At 63.5% G+C, this 20,233-nt stretch overlaps 1 protein-coding gene across 1 annotated transcript in view; it reads left to right on the plus strand.

The window, feature by feature from the left end:
* SND1 (staphylococcal nuclease and tudor domain containing 1) overlaps positions 1-20,233 on the plus strand; it is a 77,937-nt gene that overhangs the window by 13,897 nt on the left and 43,807 nt on the right. The window contains exon 10 of the mRNA XM_077783736.1: positions 6,275-6,388. Coding sequence (XP_077639862.1) covers positions 6,275-6,388 — 114 coding nt within the window. The remainder of the gene's footprint in view (positions 1-6,274; positions 6,389-20,233) is intronic.

Genomic DNA, 20,233 nt, shown 5'->3' on the forward strand with positions numbered 1-20,233 from the left:
CGGGAGGCCGGAGTGGAGAGCCCACCCGTCGGGATAAGGACACGGCTGTCCCCTCCCCGTGGCGGTGACAAATGACACCTGGGCAGGTGTCCCGTGGGCACGGCAGGGCCGTGTGCCGGCGCTGGAACGCCGGGAAGCGCCGCTGGCAGCGGCTGTGCCAGGAGCTGTGCCAGGAGCTGTGCCAGGAGCTGTGCCAGGAGCTGTGCCAGGCCGTCAGTCACGCTCCGCTCAGCTGCTGGAGGGGGCGGCTGGATGCTCCCAGCACTTCCAAGCTGCCGTGATTTTGTGGGATAGCAGCAGGCGGGGCTCCCCCCAGCCTCTGGACAGGGATGTCCGGGTGCCTTTGGGCTCAGCAGCATCTCCCCCACCCCCGGGAGCGGTGGGGACCCGGCTTTCCCCCGGGAATGGTGCCCCCGGAGCTGTGCAGCGGGATCCCGCGGGCTGCGGGCAGAGCTTGCGGGATGCCCCGTTCCCCGGCCCTGCGGGTGCTCCCGGTCCCCGTTCCCTGCGAGCCCCCAGGGGCTGCAAAGACCGCGTCCCGATTCCGGGGGAGGAGACGTGGAATTTCTCCGCCTGTTGGGTCGATCCCGCTCTCGGAATTTGGCCTTTGGCAGCCGCAGCGCCCCCGCATTTCATTTCGGTGTCACTTTGGGGGCTTTTTTTTCTGGTTTCCCCCCCGCCTCCCGCCCTTGCCCGGAATTGTAAGCGACGGGGAAAACCAGGACGGATGCCCACGGGCTGCGGTGCCAGCGCTGCTCCCGCAGCTGGGCACGGGTCCGGCCGTGCCGGTGCCGGTGCCGGGTGGGCAGGGATGGCGCCGGAGCCGCCTCCGTGCTCGGCACAGCGGGGCTCGTTCGCAGCGGCAGAGCTGACGCAGGAGCTGCTGGAAGGGGCTGCGAGGGGAGGGGGAGGAGGAGGAGGAGGAGGAGGAGGAGGAGGAAGATCCCGACCTGCCTTTGCACCGCGGACGGACCGCGGCAAACGCTCCGGCGGACGCGGCTGCGCCGGGGGGCGCCGGGCCGGGCCGGGGGCGCAGGGGGGGCTCGGCCTCGCCTCGGCTTTGGCGCTGGCGAGGGGCGAGGAGGAGAAGCCGGGGGATGGAGGTGTCAGGGGGGCTGGAGGCTCTCTCCCGAAATCCCTGCGTCAGCTCCTCTTGGAGCGGCGGGATTTGGGACGCGCTGCGGAGCTGTGCCTGCGCTGGGCTGGAGCCATCCTCTGCAGCGGGGGCTGCGGCAGCCCGGCCCCAGCCCCGGGCAGCCCCCGGCCCTGGCCCCGGGCAGCCCCCGGCAGCCCCCGGCCCGTCCTGCCTTTTGTTCCCTTCGCTGGGAGCTCTGCTCCTGGCCAAATCGCCCCGGGGCTCAGGGATGTGCCAGAGCCGGAGCTGCTCCTGAGCTGGGGCGAGTGCCAGACGCTGCCAAAGCCCCCCTGAAGGACGTTTTTGGGGTATGGGGACGCTCGAGCTTCTGCTGGTGCTGGGCTCTGTCCCCGAGTGCCACCGTCCTTGTTGGGGTGCTGGAGGTCACCCTCAGCTCTGGGGACGCTCCCTGTGCGTGCCAAGAGCGGCTGCTGTCCCGGGACAGGGATGCTGTCCTAGGAGCACAGCACTCGGGAGACCAGCCCTAAAGGTGGAATCCCAGCACCCCAGGGTCACATCCCAGTGCTCCAGGGTCACATCCCAGCACCCCAGGGTCACATCCCAGCACCCCAGTGACACATCCCAGCACCCCAGGGTCACATCCCAGTGCTCCAGGGTCACATCCCAGCACCCCAGTGACACATCCCAGCACCCCAGTGCCACATCCCAGCCCCCTGAGGTCCCGGGATTGCAGCCATGTGGCTGCTCTGTGTCTGTCCCTGGCTGTTCCCATGGATTGGGATCAGCATTTGGAATCACCTGCGTCTTTAGGGCACATCCAGGGTTTGTGGGGTGGGGTTCTGCTGCCAGATTTCCCTGGGAAAGGTGAAATTCCTGGTCCTCAGAGGAAGGGCTGCTTCCCTCTGCTTCCTCCTCGGGCTGGTCCTGGCTCTGGGTCTGTGCCAGCCCTGCCCGGGGCACCCAGACTGGGAGGTTCTGTGTCCTCTGCTGGTCCCAGTTCTCCCTCCCCGTGTGCCCCCAGTACTGGGGACAAGCAAAGCCCGGGGTGGAAGGCCGGAGGCTTTGTTGGGCCCAGCTCTCAGTGAGGGAAAACGTCTCCCCCGATAAATCTGGACGAGGGAGTGCTGCGGGCTCGGTGCCCTGGAGGGCGATGGGATGGGGGTGACCAGCGTGGCCGGGGCTGGCCGGTGCCACGGGGACATTCCGGGGCTGCCCGCCCTGCTCCCGGCCCGGGGGACGTGGGAAGCAGCAGCCGGAGCGTGCTGGCTCTGCAAGAAACAGCTGCAGAGCTTTAAAGAAATAATCCTTCCAATCCCGTTATCAAAGGGCCTCTCGCAGGCAGGAGAAGCCACAATAAATGTTGGATAGGGGAAGTGGCTGCGGCGGGCTGGGAAGGTGGCGGGAGACAAAAGCCCCGGCCCCGGGGCGGTGCTGGCTTGTCCATTCTGTCACCGTGTCACCCCCTGTGACCCTCCTGCCCTCCCTGCGGCTCCAGCAGGGGCAGGGAGTGCCTGCCCAGGGAGGGTGGGCACCTGGGCAAGCCCCTCGTGCCACCCTACTCTGTCCTGCCTGGGACTGGCATCCCGGGGGAGCCCTGGCTCCAGGTCCTGTGTCCTGCTGTGCTCTGTGTCCTGCTGTGCCCTGTGTCATGCTGTGCCCCTTTGTTTGCTGTGCCCTGTGTCCTGCTGTGTCCCTTATCCTGCCGTGTCCCTTATCCTGATGTGTCCCTCGTCCTGCTGTGTCCCTCGTCCTGCTGTGTCCCTTTGCTTGCTGTGCCCTGTGTCCCTTGTCCTGCCATGTCCCTCGTCCTGCCGTGTCCCTTGTCCTGCCGTGTCCCTTGTCCTGCTGTGTCCCTCGTCCTGCCGTGTCCCTCGTCCTGCCGTGTCCCTTGTCCTGCCGTGTCCCTTGTCCTGCTGTGTCCCTTGTCCTGCCGTGTCCCTCGTCCTGCTGTGTCCCTTTGCTTGCTGTGCCCTGTGTCCCTTATCCTGCCGTGTCCCTTGTCCTGCTGTGTCCCTTGTCCTGCCGTGTCCCTCGTCCTGCTGTGTCCCTTTGCTTGCTGTGCCCTGTGTCCCTTATCCTGCCGTGTCCCTTGTCCTGCTGTGTCCCTTGTCCTGCTGTGTCCCTTGTCCTGCCGTGTCCCTTGTCCTGCTGTGTCCCTCGTCCTGCTGTGTCCCTCGTCCTGCCGTGTCCCTTGTCCTGCCGTGTCCCATGTCCTGCCGTGTCCCTCATCCTGCTGTGTCCCTCGTCCTGCTGTGTCCCTCGTCCTGCCGTGTCCCTTGTCCTGCCGTGTCCCTTGTCCTGCTGTGTCCCTCGTCCTTGTCCTCCAGCATCCCATGTCCCGCTGTGTCCCATGTCCTGCAGGGACCCTTTGTAACTGGGCCAGGGCCCTGCAGAGGCCCTGGAGGTCCCTCTTGGCTCCTGCTGTCCCCCAGCTCTGTCCTGCCTGGGAGACACAATGTCCCTGTTCCATGTGCTGTGTCCTGCTGCATCCTGTGTCCTACATCTCTGTCCTGCTGCATGTCCTGCTGCATCCCATAATCTGCTCCATCCATGTCCTGCTGCCTCCTGTATCCTATATCACATGCCCTGCTACATCCCATGTCCTACATCCCATGTCCTGCTACATCCATGTCCTACTGCATCCCATATCCTAAATCCCATGTCCTAAATCCCATGTCCTGCTACATCCATGTCCTGCTGCATCTCATGTCCTGCTGCATCCCATGTCCTGCATCCCATGTCCTACATCCTGTATCTTGCTGTATCCTGTATCCTGCTGCATCCCATGTTCTGCTACATCCATGTCTTGCTGCATCCCATGTCCTGCATCCCATGTCCTACATCCCACACCCTGCTGTATCCCGTATCCTGCTGCATCCCATGTTCTGCTACATCCGTGTCCTGCTGCATCCCATGTCCTACATCCCGCACCCTGCTGTATCCTGTATCCTCCTGTATCCCCTATTCTGTTACATCCATGTCTTGCTGCATCCCATGTCCTACATCCCGCACCCTGCTGTATCCCATATCCTGCTGTATCCCGTGTCCTGCTGTATCCCGTATCCTGCTGTATCCCGTATCCTGCTGTATCCCCAGTCCTGCTGTATCCCGTATCCTGCTGTATCCCGTATCCTGCTGTATCCCGTATCCTGCTGTATCCCATATCCTGCTGTATCCCCAGTCCTGCTGTATCCCCAGTCCTGCTGTATCCCGTGTCCTGCTGTATCCCCAGTCCTGCTGTATCCCGTATCCTGCTGTATCCCATATCCTGCTGTATCCCCAGTCCTGCTGTATCCCCAGTCCTGCTGTATCCCGTGTCCTGCTGTATCCCCAGTCCTGCTGTATCCCGTGTCCTGCTGTATCCCCAGTCCTGCTGTATCCCGTATCCTGCTGTATCCCGTATCCTGCTGTATCCTGTATCCTGCTGTATCCCCAGTCCTGCTGTATCCCGTATCCTGCTGTATCCCCAGTCCTGCTGTATCCCGTGTCCTGCTGTATCCCCAGTCCTGCTGTATCCCGTATCCTGCTGTATCCCCAGTCCTGCTGTATCCCGTGTCCTGCTGTATCCCCAGTCCTGCTGTATCCCCAGTCCTGCTGTATCCCGTATCCTGCTGTATCCCCAGTCCTGCTGTATCCCCAGTCCTGCTGTATCCCGTATCCTGCTGTATCCCGTATCCTGCTGTATCCCCAGTCCTGCTGTATCCCCAGTCCTGCTGTATCCCGTATCCTGCTGTATCCCGTGTCCTGCTGTATCCCCAGTCCTGCTGTATCCCGTATCCTGCTGTATCCCGTATCCTGCTGTATCCCCAGTCCTGCTGTATCCCCAGTCCTGCTGTATCCCATGTCCTGCTGTATCCCGTATCCTGCTGTATCCCCAGTCCTGCTGTATCCCCAGTCCTGCTGTATCCCGTGTCCTGCTGTATCCCGTATCCTGCTGTATCCCCAGTCCTGCTGTATCCCCAGTCCTGCTGTATCCCCAGCCCTGCTGTATCCCGTATCCTGCTGTATCCCGTATCCTGCTGTATCCCCAGTCCTGCTGCCTCCGTGTGCTGCTGCCTCCCGTGTCGGGCACCCCTCGCCCCGTCCCGCGCAGGGTCCGTGAGTTCTCCCTGCCGGGAGGGGCCGTGCCGGTGCCGCCGCTGCTCCCGCCCGGAGCCGGCCGTGCCCGGAGCCGCGGGAGCGCCGGGAGCCGCCGGCCGGCTGCTGCTCGTGCCAGGGAGCGGATGAGCTGTGACGGCGCTCCCGCTCCCGCGGCTCCCGGGCAGCGTGTGCTGGCTGTGTCATGGAGCGCGGTGGCTGCCCCGGAGCTGCCCCGGAGCTGCCCGGCTGCGGCGGCTCCGCTCGCATCCCGCTCTTCCCAAGGCTTGGGCTCCCTGCTCGGCCCTGCGTGCCCTGGAGCGTGAGATTGGATTACTCCACTTGGCAGGCACACGGCTTTGGGCTGCTCCTGCCGAGGAAACGTCCGGGAGCCGGGAGAGGCCGGGCAGTTCCCAGGGGCTTTGCCTGCCCTGGCGATCCTCGGTGTCTGCTCGGATCTGAATTCCTTAAATCCCGCTCTCCCTCCGGCCCTGGAGTGGGGTCAGCTCCTCCTCCCTCCGCGGCTCCGGGGATGTGTGGGATCGGGATCATGGGTGGGAGCCTTTAGGACTGGGGGGACTGGCTTGTGCTGGAAGCAGGCAGGGGGAGGTTCCTGTCCTGCCACTGGGAATATCCAGCAGCTCCACTGTGGGCTGGAGAACTGGGAATGTTAAACTCGTGTGTCCTGAACCCCACTGGGATCCTCCTGCCCCCCTCTCTGCCTGGAACCAGCCAGGGAGAGCTCAGAGCCCTGGCAGGGCCTGGAGGGGCTCCAGGAGAGCTGCAGAGGGACTGGGGACAAGGATGGAGGGGCAGGACACAGGGAATGGCTCCCACTGCCAGAGGGCAGCCAGGGATAGGAGATTGGGAATGAGGAATTCCTGGCTGGGCTGGGATTGCCAGAGCAGCTGGGGCTGCCCCTGGATCCCTGGCAGTGCCCAAGGCCAGGCTGGACACTGGGGCTGGAGCAGCCTGGGACAGTGGGAGGTGTCCCTGCCGTGGCAGGGGTGGCACTGGAGGGGCCGGTGTCAGGGTGGCACCTGGCCCTTGGTGGGCCCAGGTAGCTGCTGTCCCCACGCTGAGCTCTGTCTCTGTCCCCAGGTGATGCAGGTGCTCAACGCCGACGCCATCGTGGTGAAGCTCAACTCCGGGGACCACAAAACCATTCACCTGTCCAGCATCCGGCCACCGCGGCTCGAGGGGGACAGCGCCCAGGTGACACTGCGGGGACGGGGCACAGGGAGGGGACAGCGCCCAGGTGACACTGCGGGGACAGGGAGGGGACGGGAAGACGATGGGAAGGGGCCGGTCAGGGAGCCAGGGTCAGCTCTGTGTTGAGACCCCGCCCGTGGGGCTCCTGCTCCCTCTGGGATGACCATGCCCCCTCTCCCTTCCTGTGGGAGCCGATTCCATGGGATGCAGGCGGCCTGGGAAGGGCTGGAAATGCGCTGGCGGCTGCAGGGAGACGGATCTGTCCCTCGTCTCGTGCCTCAGTTTCCCCTCTGCTCCGTGGGCGCTCCCAGCCGGGGCTGTGGGATGTTCCTGAGGGATGTCTGTGCCTGTGGCCCCACGCCCTCCGTGGGGCGGGCACGGAGGCTGCGCCGCTGCTGGAGGTGGTTCCGAGGGGGGAATCCTCGGTTTCCCTTCCGCTGGGCTCCGGGAGGAGCAGCCGCCGTGTCCTCGGCTCCGAGGGACGCCGGGGCCGGCTCGGGGCCGGGGCGCCGGGACCCGACGGGGTCTGGGAGGCCGGGAAGGGCTGGAAGAGGCCGCGCTGCTCCCGCAGTTTGCTCCTGCTCTCGGCCTTTGAGGCTCCCTCAGGCCGGGGCCGGAGCCGAGCGCGCGGCAGGGACGCAAAAGTGCCGGGACCAGCTGGGATCGGCACGGGAGCGCCCTTGACCCCGCCAGGCTCCGGGGCTGGACCGGGAAACGGGATGGGGGATCAGTCCCTGTGTCACACACGGAGTGTCCCTGGCCCTGCCCGCAGCTCTGGAGCTGCTCCAGGAGCTGGGATGGGGGATCAGTCCCTGTGTCACACACAGAGTGTCCCTGGCTCTGCCCGCAGCTCTGGGGCTGTGCCAGGAGCTGGGATGGGGGATCAGTCCCTGTGTCACACACGGAGTGTCCCTGGCCCTGCCCGCAGCTCTGGAGCTGCTCCAGGAGCTGGGATGGGGGATCAGTCCCTGTGTCACACACAGAGTGTCCCTGGCTCTGCCCGCAGCTCTGGAGCTGCTCCAGGAGCTGGGATCGGGGATCGGTCCCTGTGTCACACACGGAGTGTCCCTGGCTCTGCCCACAGCTCTGGAGCTGTGCCAGGAGCTGGGATGGGGGATCAGTCCCTGTTTCACAGAGTCTCCTCCATCCCCTCAAAGCTCTGGAGCTGCTCCAGGAGCTGGGATCGGGGATCGGTCCCTGTGTCACACACGGAGTGTCCCTGGCTCTGCCCGCAGCTCCGGGGCTGTGCAGGATGAGGGATCGGTCCCTGTGTCACACACGGAGTGTCCCTGGCTCTGTCCACAGCTCCAGAGCTGCTCCAGGATCTGGGGTGAGGAATGTGTCCTTCTGTCTCCTTGACCCTGCTTGCAGCTTTGGAGCTGTTCCAGAAACCAGGATGAGGGATTGATTCCTCTTCACTGAGTCTCCGTCCCACGGAGAGCTCTGGAGCTGCTCCAGGAGCCAGGATGTGGCTCTGATCCCTGTGTCCCTTTCTGGGACACGTTGTGGTGCAGGAGCCGGGCACTTCCGCCGTCTCCCAGTGATCCCAGTCCAGCAGGGGCTGCTCGGAGTGGGATTTATCCCCGTGCTGCTGCTGCTCCCTCTGTTACTCCATTCCCTCTGTGCCTATGTGCTTGGAGTTGTGGGATCATGGAGCTCCTGAGACCCTCGGAGCGCCTGCCTTCTTCCTGGCACATCCCTCCTCCTCCTTCTCCTCCTCCTCCTCCTGCGCCTCTGGAGACGCCGGGAAGGCTCCTGGGAAGCTCCTGCCCGTGCACGAGGGGGGCTGAGCCAGGATTGCTCCAAACCCACCTTTTCCAGGCTGTTTTCCATCCGGGAGCACCGCGGGCCGGCCTGGCCGTGCCGATGGGCGACGGCTCCCGAGGTGACCCCGCGTTGCTGTGGGAACGGGAATTTGGAAATTCCTGCCTCCCTGCACGCCACCTTGATCTGACCACATGGAATTATGGACACATTCCCAGATCGGCCTCTTCCCGCTGCTCCTCTGGCATCAGCCCGGCGGGGCTGGGAGTGCCGGGGGCTCGGGGAGCAGCGGGAGCAGCGGGAGCAGCGGGATCCCTCCGGAGCGGCCGCAGTCTCCAAGGAGACTGCAGAAAGGCAGCGGCCGCCCGCCGCGCCGCCGGAGGGATCCGCTGGCAACCCGCCCGTGCTCGGCTCCTCCCGAATTCCGGAGCTCCCGGGGCCCCCCTCAGCGTGGGCTCCGTGCCCCCGAAGCCGGGGTGTCCCTGTGCATCCCTGCATCCCAGTGTCACATCCCTGCATCCCAGTGTCACATCCCAGTGCTCCAGTGTCACATCCCTGCATCCCAGGTCACATCCCTGCATCCCAGGTCACATCCCAGTGCTCCAGTGTCACATCCCAGTGCTCCAGTGTCACATCCCAGTGCTCCAGGTCACATCCCTGCATCCCAGGTCACATCCCAGCGCTCCAGGTCACATCCCTGCATCCCAGGTCACATCCCAGTGCTCCAGTGTCACATCCCTGCATCCCAGGTCACATCCCTGCATCCCAGGTCACATCCCAGCGCTCCAGGGTCACATCCCTGCATCCCAGTGTCACATCCCTGCATTCCAGGTCACATCCCTGCATCCCAGGTCACATCCCAGTCCCCCAGTGTCACATCCCTGCATCCCAGGTCACATCCCAGCGCTCCAGGTCACATCCCTGCATCCCAGGTCACATCCCTGCATCCCAGGTCACATCCCAGTCCCCCAGTGTCACATCCCAGCCCCCCGAGGTCCCGGGATTGCAGCCATGTGGCTGCTCTGTGTCTGTCCCTGGCTGTTCCCATGGATTGGGATCAGCATTTGGAATCACCTGCGTCTTTAGGGCACATCCAGGGTTTGTGGGGCGGGGTTCTGCTGCCAGATTTCCCTGGCAAAGGTGAAATTCCTGGTCCTCAGAGGAAGGGCTGCTTCCCTCTGCTTCCTCCTCCTCCTCCTCCTCGGGCTGGTCCTGGCTCTGGGTCTGTGCCAGCCCTGCCCGGGGCACCCAGACTGGCAGGTTTTGTTTCCTGTACTGGTCCCAGTTGTGCCCCACTGGGGTCTCCCCGAGGTCCCTCTGGCCTGGGATGCTCCCGTTAAATCCCAATTATTTCTCCCTGGGTTTCATCCTTCCGTAGCTCCGTCATGTTTCCCTCCCTGGCGCTGTCATTAATTACCTGGCAGTGCAATTAATGATGGGTTTGCTCCTCCCTTCCATACCAGCAGTGAAAATTTTGGAAAAAACATCCAAGAATTCCACAAGGGACCAAACCCACCCTCGCTGGGGCTCAGGGTGGGGACCCCCATCCCAGCTGCTATTCCAGAGATGGATCCAGGGCTCAGGGAGTGTGCACACATCTGTTTATGGATCAAGTGTTAGCATGGACATCTCTCCATGGGCACGTCTGTGGAATGTGTCAGGAGTTACAGAAAATCCATGGGAATATTTGTAACTTCTGACATTTATTGAAAATCCACCAGTGGAGGGCTCAGGCCTAGGGACAGGGACAGGAGGAGAGGGAACGGCCTCAGGCTGGGCCAGGGGAGCCTCAGGGGGGAACCAGCAGGAATTTCCCCATGGAAAGGGGCTCAGGCCTTGGCGGGGGAAATTCGGAGTTGCCATCGCTGGAGGTGTCCAAGGAATTCCTGGATGTGGCACTCAGGGGTCCGGGCTGGGACAAGGAGGGGATCAGGCACAGCTTGGACTCGGTGACCTTGGAGGGCTTTCCCAGCCTCAGGGATCTGGGATCCATATAAATTCCAGGAACATGCATACCTTTATTTAATATAAAATATATAAAATGTGTAAAATGCACTTAGGGCTGATTCCAGGAAGGCTTTTCCCCTCAGTGCCCCTTTGTGGGCTCTTCCACCCCCTCATCCCTGCCGGAGCAGGAGCGCCGGGATATCACAGCTCCGTCGGGAATCCCATCCCGACCTGCCGAGCGCTAATTGCTGCTCCCACGGCTCGGGATGGAGGAGATGGGAAGTGACAGACGGAAAACGGAGTGTGATGGGATCCTGCAGCCTTTCATCTCCAGCCTTTCATCTCCCAGTGCTGGCTGAATCCCGGGAGCGACGGCCGGGAACGTGCCCAGCGCTCGGCTGTGTCCGGGAGCGTCGCGGATCGGGATGGAGACGGATCTCCCGCTGCCCCACGGGTGCCACGGGGTGTGGGAACAGCTGGAAAGCCTCACCTGGATGGTTGGAATCTTCATCAGGATAGCTGGGAACTCGCTGGGATGGCTGGAAACTCTCTGGGATGGCTGGAAACGCTTACTGGGATGGCTGGAAAACCTCACTGGAAAGGCTGGAAACTCACTGGGATGGCTGGAAACTCTTACTGGGATGGCTGGAAACTCTTATTGGAATGGCTGGAAACGCTTACTGGGATGGCTGGAAAACCTCACTGGAAAGGCTGGAAACTCACTGGGAAGGCTGGAATCTCTCCCTGGGAAGGCTGGAATCTCCCTGGGAAGGCTGGAATCTCTCCCTGGGAAGGCTGGAATCTCTCCTTGGGATGCAGCCCCCATCTGGGGCTGCCAACATGGGATGCTCCAATCTTTGGGATGCTCCAGGTGCCTGTGGATGCAGGGAAGCTGCTCCCGAGGTGCTGCCAGCACCCAGCGCTCAGCCCCCGAGCTGAGGGTGCTGGGGGTTTGGGATCCACCCTGCCGATGGAGCAGGAGATGGAGATGGAGATGAGATGGAGATGGAGATGAGATGGAGATGGAGATGAGATGGAGATGGAGATGGAGATGGAGATGGAGATGGAGATGGAAATGGAGATGGAGGTGGAGGTGGAGATGGAGATGGAGATGGAGATGGAGATGAGATGGAGAGGGATCCATCCTGCTCCCTGGAGCAGTTTGCTGGCCTTGGATCCATCCAGAGGCAGAGCTGAGCCGTGCCTGGCAGTTCCGTGGGGTGGAGGAAGAGCCAATTCCCAGGAAGAGCAAGGAGGGCTCAGACCTGCTGGGCCCAGCTGTGGTGGTTCTGCCTCGTGGCTTGGTGACACCTGGGTGTCGGTGCCACCACTGCTCCCCGAGTTTGGGGTCTTTCCATTCCCTTTCCCAGTCACCAGCTCCTTCCCTTGGACAGCCGCATTCCAGGCCCAATCAGCCGCTCCGGCGGAATTTTCTGGATTGCGGCAGTTGCAGCACAAATCTGCTCCAATCCCCAATTTATCTAAATTGATCTCTTAATTGGGAATTCTCTGGAGGAGGGGGAGTTGAGCACATGGCTCCTGATCCAACGGGAGGAGCAGGGAACAAGCAGCCTGCTGGGCTGGGAGCTGGGAAGCTGAGCTGGGGCACTGCTCCCGGCCGGAGCAGGGGCGTGGAGGCTGCCGGGGCTCCGGGCTCTGGGAGCTTTTGGGAGCCCTGGAAGTGGGATCGGGAGCAGAGATTTCCCAGCTCCTTTCCCAGCTGCTCCAGGACTCCCTCATCCCACCCGCACAGCCGGGATCAGGCTGGCACTGCAGGTGTGGGATTTCTCCAGGGATTGTCGGGACGGCCCTGGGACACTTCCAGACTTCTTTTCCAGGGATGCAACGCTGAGGCTCTCTGGTTTTCCATATTTCCCCTGGGTGGCAGCTCATTCCTGTCCCTCTGCCCCACAGCAGTGCTGGGCAGGGGTCCCGGGCACCTCCGGCCAGGATTTGGGATGAGGGATCCTGGTGCTCTGCCTGCTCCGGCCTCTGGAGCGACGGGAGCCTCCCAGGGCTGCCACCACCCCGGTGGGGAAAAGCTGGAGGCACAGGAAAGCTGGAACTGGCTCCAGAAAGAGGGAGAACAGATTTGGGCTCGGGTATTTTTTTCCCAGTTCTCAGAGGAGCTGCATGCAGGCTCCTGGGCTTTCTGCTGTGATTCCAAAGGCAGGGAGCTGCTGGATCATCCAGGCCCCACTCCCGCGGGACCCTCACAGCCAGGGATTGGCATCCCTGCTGGAATGTGGGGTGCCCCGGGGTGGTGCCAGGTGGGGTTCCCGTGTCCTGCAGATCCCAGTGGCTCCAGAGCTCCGGAGCTCTTGGAGGTCCCAGGGTTTGAGTCCTGGATTCAGGGTTTTTGTGTGCCAGGAATGTCGTGGCCGCTCCGTGTCCCTCGTTCCCTTGGGAGGGGCGGTGGATGTGGCTGCTCATCCTGCCACATTCCAGCAGATTTCGGGGAGTGTTTTACTCGCACCTGTCACAGCTGGTGCTTCTCTGCTCCTTTCCCTGTGCCTGGCTGCTTCCTGGGATATTTCTGTGGCACTGGAAGAGCTCTGCACCAGCGACCTGCCGGGAGCTCTGCCAGCCCTGCCGGAGGCAGTAGGGGCAGGGAGTGACCTTGGCCCCAAGGGCAGCCTGGCCCGGCCCCTGGAGCTCAGCTTTTGAGGCTGTTCCAGTTGGATTTATAACCCTGCAGGAGAGCTGGGAAAGGAGCTGGGAAAGATCCCATCCCACCCGTTTTTAGCAATCCCAGCTGCTCCATCCCTGGAAAAGAGCTGCTGCTCCCGGCTCTGAGCCACCCTGGGTACCCGTGGAGAGCCTGGGGCGCCGTGGGCGCCCGGTCCCGCTCGGTGGGTGCCGCTCGACAGATGGTCTGCAGGTGTCTGCCGGGAGCTTTTCCAGGGAGCAGCCAGCTGGATTTTGGGAAGAGGGCGGCTGCTCGGCTTGGCAGCGCCTTGCCGGGAGCTGGGCGCGTTCCTCGGGCCCTGCAGAGGCTGCGCTGGCACCCTCGGGAGCGCGGGCGATGCCACAGCCCTGCCAGGCGAGGGCTGGGAGGAGGGGCCGGCACAGGGAGCGTTTTCCAGGCGGGAATGGCCGGGTGGGCTCTGCCAAACCCTCTGCAGGGATGGAGCCGCCGGCACAAATCCCCGGGGCTGCGATGCTGGGGCTGCCCCTTGGAATGCCCAAGGCCAGGCTGGGCACTGGGGCTGGAGCAGCCTGGGGCAGTGGGAGGTGTCCCTGCCCTGGCTGGGGTGGCACTGGAGGGTCCCTGGGGTCCCTTCCCACCCACAGCATTCCGTGATCCTTCTGGCGGCGAGCCCGGAGGAGCCGGGGATCCCCAGGCGGGCTGAGCCCCCCGTGTCCCCGCCGTGTCCTCGTCCCTGCGGGTGCCGCCAGGACGGCGCAGGAGCCGCTCCCGGGACGCGGGGCTGGCTCCGAGGCCCTGGGAGCGCCGGGCGGGATGCGCGCGGAGCGGGGTTTGTACTACACAAATCTCCGCGCTCAGCGAGCATGAAAGATTAACGAGGAACAAAGCCATGAACTCATCCGGGCCCGCTCCCGCTAAATTACAGCTACAGGGATCGCGGCGCTCGTCACGGGTTGTGTAACCGAACCGATTCGCTGCGTGGCCGGCGCGGAGCCGCCGCGGCTCCGAGTGCTCCGCACGCGACTTTAATGGATTCTAAATATTGGCAGAGCCGAGGAGAGGAGGTGCGGGGGCACCGGAGTTCCCGGATCAATATTTAATGGGAGCTGCAGTCGCTTCCAGGGAGAAGACGAGTGCAGTCAGCATGTTCTGGGAACCTGGAGTGTGCCCTCCGGGCAGCAAGTGCTGCGCCGGGAAAACTGATTGGGAAAACTGATTTGCTTGCATCTGCGGCTGCCGGGCCTCCTGCCGCTCCCAAAGTCATTCCTGCCTGGAAAAGCAGCCCATCAGTGTTTAACCCGTGCCTCTGGACTGCTCCCAGAGTCATTCCTGCCTGGAAAAGCAGCCCCTCGGTGTTTAACCCGTGCCTCTGGACTGCTCCCAGAGTCATTCCTGCCTGGAAAAGCAGCCCTTTGGTGTTTAACCCGTGCCTCTGGACTGCTCCCAGAGTCATTCCTGCCTGGAAAAGCAGCCCCTCGGTGTTTAACCCTCTGGACTGCTCCCAGAATCATTCCTGCCTGGAAAAGCAGCCCCTCGGTGTTTAACCCGTGCCTCTGGACTGCTCCCAGAGTCATTCCTGCCTGGAAAAGCAGCCCCTCGGTGTTTAACCCTCTGGACTGCTCCCAAAGTCATTCCTGCCTGGAAAAGCAGCCCCTCGGTGTTTAACCCTCTGGACTGCTCCCAAAGTCATTCCTGCCTGGAAAAGCAGCCCCTCGGTGTTTAACCCGTGCCTCTGGACTGCTCCCAGAATCATTCCTGCCTGGAAAAGCAGCCCCTCGGTGTTTAACCCGTGCCTCTGGACTGCTCCCAGAATCATTCCTGCCTGGAAAAGCAGCCCCTCGGTGTTTAACCCGTGCCTCTGGACTGCTCCCAGAATCATTCCTGCCTGGAAAAGCAGCCCTTTGGTGTTTAACCCGTGCCTCTGGACTGCTCCCAGAGTCATTCCTGCCTGGAAAAGCAGCCCCTCGGTGTTTAACCCTCTGGACTGCTCCCAGAATCATTCCTGCCTGGAAAAGCAGCCCCTCGGTGTTTAACCCGTGCCTCTGGACTGCTCCCAGAGTCATTCCTGCCTGGAAAAGCAGCCCCTCGGTGTTTAACCCGTGCCTCTGGACTGCAGCAGCGCGGCTCCCAGCAGCACAGGGTGTTAAATTCCGGCTGGGAGGGATCCAGGGAAGGGCTCTGCTTTGCCTCCGGAATGTTTTCCCTGCCTGGCCGCGAGCAAATGTCCAAACGCTCCCAGGGGAGCTGGCAGCGCCAGGTACAAGGCCTGCTCCGGGTTGGACTCATTTGCGAGCTGGCACGGTTGGGTTCCTGTATGGATTACAGCTGCTGGCATCCCGGGAAATTGCTCATGGCTCAGAGAGCAGCAGCTCGGCAGCGAAACGGGAGCAGCCTGCGGCCCGGAGCGGCGGCGGGAGCCGGGCTGGTGTGGAGCAGCCGGCCGGGAAGCTGGGCAGGAGCTTGCCAGCAATTACGGAGCAGCTTTTCCATGAGACAGCAGCTCCGGGAGCCCCCGGGGCCGCGCCGCTCCGAGCGGACCCCGCTCGGCCCATCTGCCGCCGCCGGAACCGGGCTGTGCCGCCTGGCAGGAGCAATCCCCGGAGAGCCGGCTGTGCGAGATCCTTCCCCGGCCGCTTCCCGCTAAGTGCTGCCATTCCTCCTGTAATTCCTGCCCGCTGTTGTGACACCGACGCTCGGAGGGAGATCCGGGCACCTGCCGGCTCGCATTCCCGGGGATGCCGCTCCGGCCTCGCGCGCTCCGGGAGCCGCTCCGGAGGTTTGGTCCGTGCCCAGCCCCGGCTGATCGGCGCTCGGCTGGATGAGCGTGAAAACGCTGCTGGGAGAGCGGAGCTTTGACCTTCTGAGCTCCTCGGGAGCTGCTGGAATTCCTCAGCGCGTGGAAAATTGCACTGAATTGGAGCAGCGCCTCGGTCCTGGCACACAGCTGAGCTCTGCAATTAATGCTCCGGCCCTTGTGCCTCGGGAATCGATCCCTGATTTTAGTTGGGATGAGCCTCTGCCCTGGCGCCGATCCCATCTCCCAGCTCGGGAGCGGCTGCTCCGGGTGGGGAGCAGGCACGGCTCCGGCATCGCCCCGGAGCCCGCCCGGTCACAGCGGGGGCGGCCGGGGGGACGCTGGGGACAGAGCTGTGCCACACGGTGCCATCGCCAGTGGCAGGGAGGGACAGGAGCAGCTCCATGCGCACCTGGCAGCGCAGGGAAGCTCCACCCCAGGACCTGGCCCAGGCTCACATCCCACCCCCAATTCCCGGCTCGGGGTGGTCACCGGGGGTCCCAGCCGGGCCAGGGCTCCGTGTTTATCCCAGGGCACCCCTCCCTCTGTGCTCAGGAGTGGGGGCTGGGAGCTCCCCAGCCCCAGCCGCGCTTGGGGGTTGGAGCTGTGGGAGCAGTGGGAACACCCCCATTCCTGCACCTCTGCCGGCGCCGCTCCCAGAATCGGGAATCATGAATATTCCCCCTCCATTAGCACCGGCTGCATTCAGTGCCAGACGTTTGGAGACGTGACGGATGGATGGATGGATGGCCGGGGATGGATTGGGAACATCCCTCACTGGCACCTGCATTCCCCCAGTCCCTTCCCCCAGCTTGAGGTGCTGGACTCCGGTGGCACCGGCCATCCTCGGGGACACTGGGAGCACTTCAGCACCTCCCAAAATTCCCAGGGAAAGTAGCAAAGCCATGAGGGCCCTTGGAAAGGCTTTCCGTGGAGGATCTGCCCTGGATCTGCAGGGCTTGGTGGTGAGGAAGGGCCAGGCCCCTCTTGGCACAGGGGTGGCGTGGCCTGGCACGGCCCCGGGGTCACTGTGGGTGTGCTGGAGGTGACCTGGGCTGTGCCAAGTGCCACGGACTGGGGCTGCACCAGGGATCCTGTCTGTGCCAGGGTTAATGGATCCATCCTGCCCATGCCAGGGATCCTGTCTGTGCCATGCATAATGTATCCATCCTGCCTGTGCCGTGGCTGATGGATCCATCCTGCCTGTGCCATGGATAATGGATCCATCCTGCCCATGCCATGGCTGACGGATCCATCCTGCCTGTGCCAGGGATCCATCCTGCCCGTGCCATGGCTGACGGATCCATCCTGCCTGTGCCAGGGATCCATCCTGCCCGTGCCATGGCTGACGGATCCATCCTGCCTGCTCCCCAGACCCGCCGGCACAGCGCAGCCCCTGGGGCTGGCGAGGGGTCCTCAGGGTGTCCTGTGAGCAGAGCAGGGTGACAGTGATGGTGACAGCGACACTGACGGTGACAGCTCGGATGTCCCCTACCCCAGGCCCCGCAGAGGGGAGGCAGCTCCATCCTTCCAAGCTCTTCCCTCGCTGCCGGCCCCGCTGCCCTACTTTTCTCCAGCTGCTTTTCCTGCTTCCCTCCGTCACGTGCGGGTGGGCTCGGAGCGCTGCAGCCCCGGCTGCCCGGGCTGGGCTCTGAGCGGGGCTCTGAGCTCCCGCACACTGCAGCACCCCATCCTGCCCTGACCCTGCTTGGGGCTCTGAGCTGCTCCCCATTCTGCCCTGACCCTGCTCAGGACCCTGAGCTCCCCCTCACTGCTGCACCCTGTCCTGCCCTGACCCTGCTCAGGACCCTGAGCTCCCCCTCACTGCTGCACCCCATCCTGCCCTGACCCTGCTCGGGGCTCTGAGCTGCTCCCCATTCTGCCCTCACCCTGCTCGGGGCTCTGAGCTGCTCCCCATTCTGCCCTGACCCTGCTCAGGACCCCGAGCTCCCCCTCATTGCAGCACCCTGTCCTGCCCTGACCCTGCTCGGGGCTCTGAGCTCCCCCACACTGCAGCACCCCGTCCTGCCCTCACCCTGCTCAGGACCCCGAGCTCCCCCTCATTGCAGCACCCCGTCCTGCCCTCACCCTGCTCAGGACCCCGAGCTCCCCCTCATTGCAGCACCCTGTTCTGTCCTCACCCTGCTCAGGACCCCGAGCTCCCCCTCATTGCAGCACCCTGTCCTGCCCTGACCCTGCTCAGGACCCCGAGCTCCCCCTCATTGCAGCACCCTGTCCTGCCCTGACCCTGCTCAGGACCCCGAGCTCCCCCTCATTGCAGCACCCTGTCCTGCCCTGACCCTGCTCAGGACCCTGAGCTCCCCCTCATTGCAGCACCCCGTCCTGCCCTGACCCTGCTCGGGGCCCCGGGGCTGTGCGGGAGGAGCCACGAGAACGGAACCCGCCGGGAGCGGGGACAAAAGGGGCCGGGAGGGAGTCCCCTCCCACGCCACCCCAAATCCAGGGCAGGGAGGGCTTGAAGGGACAGCCCCGCATCCCTCAGGGCCCGCGCTGCAGTCCGGGCTGGCAGCGGGGACGGTGCGGAGGCTCTTCCCGGAGCCCTGAAATGGCCGTGCCTGGCAGCAGCTGCCGCTCTGTCCTCGTCCCTGTCCCCGTTCCCGTCCCCTTGGTGACGGTTTTAGGAAGCCGAGGCATCTCCCGGTGTCTCGGCGTCCCGCAGCCGGGCCCTGGGCTGGGATCATCCCCGTTCCGGCAGCGCTGACCCCGTTTTTCCTCTCTGCGGGAGCGGAGCGGCCAAAACGCCGCTGGAGTCCCAAATCCACGTGGCCCTCGGAGCCGCATCCCCACTGCCTGCAGAGCCACATCTGAGGCTGCTGCAGGCGGATGCTGGGCTGAGGGTGGCCTGGAACCAGCATCTCCCACCATGGCAGGGGTTGGGATGCATCCCCCGGTTCAGGTACCCAGTCTGGGATGCCTGGAATGCATCCCCCAGTTCAGGTACCCAGTCTGGGATGCCTGAAATGTTATCCCCCAATTCCAGGTACCCAGTCTGGGATGCTTGGAATGTATCCCCCGGTTCAGGTACCCAGTCTGGGATGCTTGGAATGCATCCCCCAGTTCAGGTACCCAGTCTGGGATGCCTGGAATGCATCCCCCAATTCCAGGTACACAGTTTGGAATGCCTGGAATGCATCCCCCAATTCCAGGTACACAGTTTGGGATGCTTGAAATGCATCCCCCAATTCCAGGTACAGTTTGGGATGCCTGGAATGCATCCCCCAGTTCAGGTACCCAGTCTGGGATGCAGTGCCCAGTTCCAGGTGCCCAATTCGGGGTGTCCAGGGTGCCTCCCCCCGTTCCAAGGGCCCAGTTTGGGATGCCTGGAATGCCGTGCCCCAGCTCCAGGTGCCTGCTGCTGAGGATCTGCATTCCAGCAGCCAAAGGGTATTCAGCATAAATGCAGCCTCTGGGATTTCCACCTTTTCCTGGGCAGTTCGTTCTGAGGGAGGCGCGGGCTGAGGGTGGATGAATTCCAGCGGTTGGGACACGAGCCCTGTGGCAGCAGGGTCCTGTCTCCTGTGGATCCAGGAGAACCTGGGTGCCTGGAGCAGGGGTGCTGCTGGCACAGCTTTTCCAGGGATCTCGGCCTCCCTGGGAGCCTCCCAGGGATCTCAGCCTCTTCCGGAGCTCCCGGGGCTGCCGGGGAAGTCGGACTCGCTTAGCACCGAGTTCCAGCGCTGCAGCGGGGAAATGATGAAGGGAAAACCACAAATGATCTGTGGAAGGAGCGGATATTTTGGGATGCCTCAATTTCCTCATCAGCCCCGGAGAGGGGGCAGCGAGCCAAGCGCTGCCGGATGATGAATCCCCCGGGAGCGGGCAGCGCCGCGCCCGGATGGTTCCCCATTAATTCCCTGAGAGGGCCCTGCCCACCCTGCTGCCCCCACCGAGGGGTCTGGGGCTGGGCTGGGGCTGGCACAGAGATGCCAGGAGGGTTAAAGCCCCTCGGGAAGCTCCTGTCAGCACCCCAGCCCAAATGGAGGGATTCTCCCAGTTCTTTCTCAGCCAGAAATGCTGGAATCATAAAATCATGGAATGGTTGGGTGGTCAGGGACCCCAGAGCCCCTCCAATGCCACCCCTGCCAGGGCAGGGACACCTCTCACTGCCCCAGGCTGCTCCAGCTCCAGTGTCCAGCCTTTCCTTGGACATTCCAGGGATCCAGGGGCAGCCCCAGCTGCTCTGGCAATCCCAGCCCAGCCAGGAATTCCTCATTCCCAATCTCCCATCCATGGCTGCCCTCTGGCAGTGGGAGCCATTCCCTGGGTCCTGTCCCTCCATCCTTGTCCCCAGTCCCTCTGCAGCTCTCCTGGAGCCCCTCCAGGCCCTGCCAGGGCTCTGAGCTCTCCCTGGATCCTTCTCTCCAGCCTGGGACAGTGGGAGGTGTCCCTGCCCACATCAGGGATGGCACTGAAGGGGCTGTGAGGTCCCTTCCCACCCAACTCACTCCCTGATTCCCAGATTCTATAATTTATAACTTTATTATTTATAGTTCTGCGTTGTGCTGAGGCAGCCCCGGTTATTTCCGTGCCGTCGCTTCCATCGTTCCCCGCCGTTCCCATTTGTCCTGCGGCGTTCCTGCTCCAGCTCCCGGCGGAGCCGAGGCTCCCTGGGCCTTCATCCCTGCCCAGGATGATGAGGATGGTCATGCACAGCGTGTCCTGGAGCGAGCAG

The sequence above is a fragment of the Lonchura striata genome, chromosome 5, assembly GCF_046129695.1.
Source record: "Lonchura striata isolate bLonStr1 chromosome 5, bLonStr1.mat, whole genome shotgun sequence".
In the NCBI taxonomy this organism is placed as follows: domain Eukaryota; kingdom Metazoa; phylum Chordata; class Aves; order Passeriformes; family Estrildidae; genus Lonchura; species Lonchura striata.